Source organism: Lithobates pipiens, unplaced genomic scaffold, assembly GCF_037356315.1.
Source record: "Lithobates pipiens isolate NorthernLeopardFrog02 unplaced genomic scaffold, aLitPip1_a1.2 Scaffold_16, whole genome shotgun sequence".
Classification (NCBI taxonomy): Eukaryota; Metazoa; Chordata; class Amphibia; order Anura; family Ranidae; genus Lithobates; species Lithobates pipiens.
Genome location: NW_027507748.1, coordinates 477,505,889 through 477,512,449, shown reverse-complemented (window position 1 = coordinate 477,512,449; position 6,561 = coordinate 477,505,889). Strand labels below are relative to the sequence as shown.

The 6,561-nt window shown below is 39.6% G+C and overlaps 1 protein-coding gene across 1 annotated transcript in view; it reads right to left on the bottom strand.

Moving 5' to 3' along the window:
* Positions 1-321: 321 nt before the first annotated feature.
* SLC15A1 (solute carrier family 15 member 1) overlaps positions 322-6,561 on the bottom strand; it is a 90,867-nt gene continuing 84,627 nt past the window's right edge. The window contains exons 22-23 of the mRNA XM_077482990.1: positions 4,746-4,853; positions 322-1,099 (exon numbers count right to left, since the gene is read on the bottom strand). Coding sequence (XP_077339116.1) covers positions 899-1,099; positions 4,746-4,853 — 309 coding nt within the window. The 3' untranslated portion in view covers positions 322-898. The remainder of the gene's footprint in view (positions 1,100-4,745; positions 4,854-6,561) is intronic.

Genomic DNA, 6,561 nt, shown 5'->3' with positions numbered 1-6,561 from the left:
TTCTGAGTCGGAGCGACTCAAGTCGCTCCTCTCAGAACGGTTCCATTGTACAGAACGGGGGCGACTTGCGGGAGCGAGGCGAGTCGTGTCGCCTCGCATCGCCCGCTGTGTGAACCGGCCCTTAGTGTAGAAAGCTATCATAACTTTTACAAATCAATGTTTTTTTTTTTGTTTTGTTTTTAGCTGGTTGAATTGAAGATATTTGACATAAAACTGTATAATGGGAGTTTTTTCACTTACGCGCAACAGAAATCATACTAAAGGACATAGGCTAGTCAAATTAGATATCAGCTGCCGAAAGACAATAGCAATTGTACACGGTTCTTTATCGTATCTTTATTATATCTGATTCTTTTTTCCCTGATAACAGTTCAAAACTGCCCCATAGAGACTTGATTGTCACCTTATCCAGCCAAAAGAGGTGGAAGTTATCTCTAGTCTCCTTTTACATTATAACAATAAATGCATTTTCAGACTAGTCTTGATTTTCCTATATGTGACATATAAAAACTATATTTTTTTCTTTAAGAAACACAATGTGTAAATAGCAATAACCCAAAATAACCACTCAGAAATAATCTCTCGTTTATCTGACAGCAGTGAACAGAAATGTGATTGGCTGGTGTGTACATTTCATCTTTGTTCTGCCCTACTAAAAATCTTTTTCCGAATCAACACTTGATTTGAGTAACACGACTTGAGTTTAACGTTCAGCAGCCTTTCAATCTCCAGAAGTAGGTTGTTTCTTATAAAGCAATTAACAAAGGGTTGAGGGCTTCCATCAGTTCTCCTTACTGTAAACAAAGCTTGTGCGGCATCTGCCAAGGATGTCATAGGCTACTGTCCAATGTCCTGAATGAGTACAACATTTACATAGCCAGACAAGGGCAAAGTCAAATTACATTTTGGTTTGTGACTGAGGTCCATCTCCAATTTCATAACCTAGAGCTTCTTTTTCTTTCTCCTTCTTTTTGTTCCCATCAGCATCAAACTGGGCTTCGATTTCTGCAGGATCAACATATGTGTAGAAATAGGCCATAACAGCAAAGATGATGCATACTGCCACTAACAGAGCAGCAAAGAGTATATACTCTGCCCACTGTAAAGGCAACCAGAAAGAATGAGTTAAGAAATAGTTAAATATATCATATACATTACAAGTACTGCCCCTCCAAAAGTTTTCATACCCCTTTAAATTTTCCACAACCAAAAACATAAATGTATTTTATTGGGATTTTATGTGATAGACCAACACAAAGTGGCACATAATTGTGAAGTGAAAAGGAAAAAAATAAATGGTTTTCAAATTTTTTGACAAACAAAATCTGAAAAGTGTATCATGCATTTGTATTCAGCCCCCTTTACTCTGATACCCCTAACTAAAATCTAGTGGAACCAATTGCCTTCAGAAGTCACCTAATTAGTAAATAGAGTCCATCTGTGTGTAATTTATTATCAGTATAAACACAGCTGTTCTGTGAAGCTCTCAGAGGTTTGTTAGAGAACCTTAGTGAGCAAACAGGATTATGAAGGCCAAGGAACACACCAGACAGGTCAGGAATAAAGTTGTGGAGAAGTTTAAAGCAGGATTCATTTATAAAAAAATATCCCAAGCTTTGAACATCTCATGGAGCACTGTTTAATCCATCATTCTAAAATGAAAAGAGTATGGCACAACTGCAAACCTACCAAGACGTGGCTATTCACCTAAACTGACAGGCTGGGCAAGGAGAGCATTAATCAGAGAAGCAGCCATGAGGCCCATGGTAACTCTGGAGGAGCTGCAGAGATAAACAACTCAGGTGGGAGAATCTCTCCACAGGACAACTATTAATTGTGCGCTACACAAATCTGGCCTTTATGGAAGAGTGACAAGAATAAAACCGTTGTTGAAAGAAAGTCATAAGAAGTCCAGTTTGCAGTTTGTGAGAAGCCATGTGGGGGACACAGCAAACGTGTGGAAGAAGGTGCTCTGGTCAGAAGAGACTAAAATTTTACTTTTTGGCCTAAAAACAAAACACTATGTGTGTGGTAGAAAACTAACACTGCACATCATCCTGGACACACCATCCCCACCATGAAACATGGTGGTGGCAGCATCATGTTGTGGGATGATTTTCTTCAGCAGGAACAGGGAAGCAGATCAGAGTTGATGGGAAGATGGATGGAGTCAAATACAGGGAAATCTTAGAAAAAAATCTGTTAGAGTCTTCAACAAACTTGAAGACTGGGGCGGAGATTCACCTTTCAGCAGGACAACGACCCTAAACATACAACTAGAGCTACACTGGAATGGTTTAGATCAAAGCATATTCATGTGTTAGAATGGCCCAGTAGAAGTGCAGATCTAAATCCAATTGAGAATCTGTGGCAAGACTTTAAGTTTTCTGTTGACAAACGCTCTCCATCCAATCTGACAGAGCTTGAGCTATTTTGCAAAGAATAATGGGCATAAATGTTACTCTCTAGATATGCAAAGCTGGTAGAGACATCCCCAAAAGGACTTGCAGCTGTAATTGCAATGAAAAGTGCTTCTACAAAGTATTGACTCGGGGGAGGGCGGGGGTGCGGGCTGATAAAAAAAATAAAAATTCCGTTGGTTGTAACGTGACAAAATGTGGAAAATTTCAAGGGGTGTGAATACTTTTTCAAGGCACTATACATACCAGTGTTTTATACTACAGTGTGACCAGAGTTTTTTTTATTTTTAAAAATCCAGGAGGAACATTTTTAGGCTGCATATTACAGGGCTTTTTTAAGTTATAGTGCATGTAAACCCTAACAATGAACTTATGCATGTTCATTTAAATATAAATGTAACAAATCTGCGCCATTTTGATGTGTTAAAGTGGTTGTAACCCTGGAAAAAAAACACACAAAAAATACATACTCCATAGATATACCACAGTGCTTTTGCCATGTCAACTGTCCATTTCTATGTTGTACAATACCTGGCTGATCCTGCCTGTTCCTGTCTACCCCTCTGTAAACTGATCACGTTTATTATGGTTGCTGATCTCTGATAGTGTGGTCAGCTTATGTGCCTTATGAAGGCAAGATCAAAAACACAGGGACATGAGCTCAAACTAGCAGGAAGAAAGCTCAAAACTAATCTTAGAAAGTATTGTTTTACTAAAAGAACTGTTGATGCTTAGAATAGACTTTCAGCAAAGGTAGTGAGTCAACAGTAAGCTGACTCAAACATAGATCTATACTCATACTATAGACCAGGGATCTCCAAACTACGGCCCTCCAGCTGTTGAGGAACTACATGTCCCTTGAGGCATTGTAAAACTCTAACATTCACAGACATGACTAGGCATGATGGGAATTGTAGTTCCTCAACAACTGGAGGGCTGTAGTTTGGAGATCCCTGCTATAGACAAAAAGTAAAAACAAATGTATAAATATAAAAAAAAAAAAATGGGGCAGACTCAATGGACCACTTGGTCCCCTTTCTGCCATCACACTTTTGTGTTTCTGTTCATAACACACTTCCTCTCCTAAGGTGCTTTTCTATAGTCACAGTACAATGAATGAGTATATTGACCACCATAAGACAGTGTGCTACTGGCAAGATCACTAGGTGAAAATAAAGGAAAATGTTCTTAAAAAAATAAATAAAAATGAATAAAAGAAAATGAATGCAGCCACCACATCTAAGGACTGCTGCAATGTAAGCTGCAACATATTACATCTTTTGTTCTTAGACTTGAATATCTTTTATTGATGCAAAACTCTACCATTTCAATGAAACTGACATTTAACTCTCCCTTGAGAAGAGATAATCAGTTAAAATTATATATATTTACAGCTGAAGTTTTACAGATTCCTAGCAGTAACCTTCTATCATAGTAGGGCCTGAAGCCCTGACTTCAAGTATGGTTTTCCTGCTTGAGCAGCCTTCTGGAAATATTTCTTGTTAAAAGGACACCAGGTGAAGACTCCAAATTTACATTCACGTTGATGTTAGCCCTTGTACACATGATCGGAGATTCCGACGGAATGTGTCCGATCGGAGTGTTTTGTCGGATATTCCCACTGTGTATGGTCTGCATCGGACTGTTTCCGTCGGAATATCCATCGGACCAAATTTTCCAACTTGCCGGAAATATTTTCCGACAAAATGCTCCGATCATGTGTAGAGAATTTCCGATCGGACAAAGTGCCACGCATGCTCAGATCAAATTCCTACATCAAAGCTATTGGCTACTAGCCTGAACATAGTCCTGTCGTAACGAAATAACGTCATCACGTTCTGAACGATCGGATTTTCCGACAACTTCTTCCGACCGCGTGTATGCAACAGTTTCGCACAAAATCCGTCGGACAAGATCCGACGGATTTGGTTGTCGGAATCTCCGACCGTGTGTACAAGGGCTTAGAGTGGCTAACATAAATGTATCATCTCACTGTGTCCATGCTAATGGTACTAGAGATGTTGGAACACAATTACCCCCCTGCATGGGAGTCTGGTGACTGAGCTATATCATAAACATCAATAGCTGTCTACATGGAGGAATAGATAAAGAAAAATAGGAAGCTCTTTGATTTTCTATGAGTTACCTTTCTACAGATTTAGCTCTGATTTATTGTTTGTACATCTAAAAAAAATTCCTGCTTTTTAAAGTGTATTCCCTATCTGAACTAAAATCTACAGTGGGAAAAAAAAAGATAGAATATTAATTATCCAGTACATTCTGTGGTTAAATAGAAAAGATAATAAATGCAAATGGGTTTCTTACTTGTTCACCGAGACCTGCAGCTCCAGCCACAATAAGGACAACAATATTACCAACAGCCACTGTTAATAGCCATCCTGCCTGAAGCACAGATTTCATGTTGGATGGAGCCTGCCCGAACAAGAGAAAATTATCAGAAACATTTCCATGGCACCCTGAAAGCCCAGGCAATGTGCCAGTGATCAGGGAATTGGCTGTGAGCTGTATACTATATGTATGTAATAACTACTTTTGTTGGCGTAATTTGGATCTTATAGGCCCCGGGGCAAAAAAAAATAAAAATGAAGGACCCCCTTGACCTCCAACCAGGACCCATCTTCCTGGGCCTGGGGGCCTTCCCACTTATCCTCGGTGCCCTTTACTTCACAGTGGGACCCTTTCACATGTTCTGCAGTGGGCCCCCTTCCTATCATCTTGGGCGGAACACCGGGTCCAGTCGCAAGTGTGACCTTTGGAACTCTTGTAGTTACGCCACTGGTGTCAGTAGTTTTTTATATTGTTATTTGATTTTTTCATTATTTTTTGCTTTTTTTTATTATTTTTTACAATTTATGTTAGGAGCCTCATTGAGGAGCTTTGGTGAAATATCAGGGGTCTAAACAGACCTCTGATGTTCCATCTTTGGGAAAGAGAAACAAGATTGTGGACACCGCTCTCAATCTCCATCTCTGCAAACTCATCTGTATAGAATGAATGGACAAGAACAGCTTTAAACAGAGCTTCACATTCATTCACAAACGTAAGTATAGTAAAAATAATTTCAATTACTGATCACTGACTCTGTCCATTCAGAATAGGAAGGGACCAGTAAATGACATATTTAATGGCCCCTTCCCTCCATTTTCCTCCTGCAGCCACTGAATGTCTGCAGGACGGAGAGGAGGAGAAGTGAGCTCTCAGTAGCTGCAGAAGGAAAATGGAGATGATCGGTTGCTATATGCCACCCCTCTAATCAAGGTGTACAGTGTAGCCACATGGGCCCAACTAATATGAGGCATTATTCCTCTCATTAATACAAGGAACCATTCTTTTCACTGACACCAACAGTGGCTCGCTATTCCTCCCACTGACACCAACACTAGGGTACTGTTCCTTCCACTGACACCAACAGTGGAGCACTATTCCTTCCACTGACACCAACACTGGGGTACAGTTCATCCCACTGACACCAACACTGGTGTACTATTCCTTCCACTGATATCAAAAGTGGGGTACTTCTCCTTCCAATAACACCAGTGACGGGACTTTATTCCTTCAACTGATACCAATGATGGGGCATTATTCCTCCTCCTACTGACCAAAGGCGCTATGTATTCTTTTTACTCCCACTAACCACCAAGCCTGAAGCACTGTCTACTCCTACTAATGCTGGGACAGTTTCTACTCCCACTGGCCACAGTCTGACCCTTCAAAAGTCTGTAAATTGACATTTTGTTTAGAAATTTTGGGGACTTTTTTTAGGCATATGTATTTGTTATATCAAAAAGTACACCACGCCCCAAAGATGTATTTGTTGCTTTCAAAGTGCACTTTAATTTCAACAATACACTCCTATAGCTATTTTTCTTGAGATAAATATTGCCGTCCTTATGCTTTTGTTCATGGGCACCACTTAATAATAATAGTAATCATACACAGTGGATATAAAAAGTCTACCCCTGTTAAAATGTCAGGTTTCTGTGATGTAAAATAATGAGACAAAGATAAATCATTTCAGAACTTTTTCCACTTTTATTGTGCCCTATAAACTGTACAACTCAGTTGAACAACAAACTGGCATCTTTTAGGTGGGCAGAAGTAAAAATAAAATAATAAAATA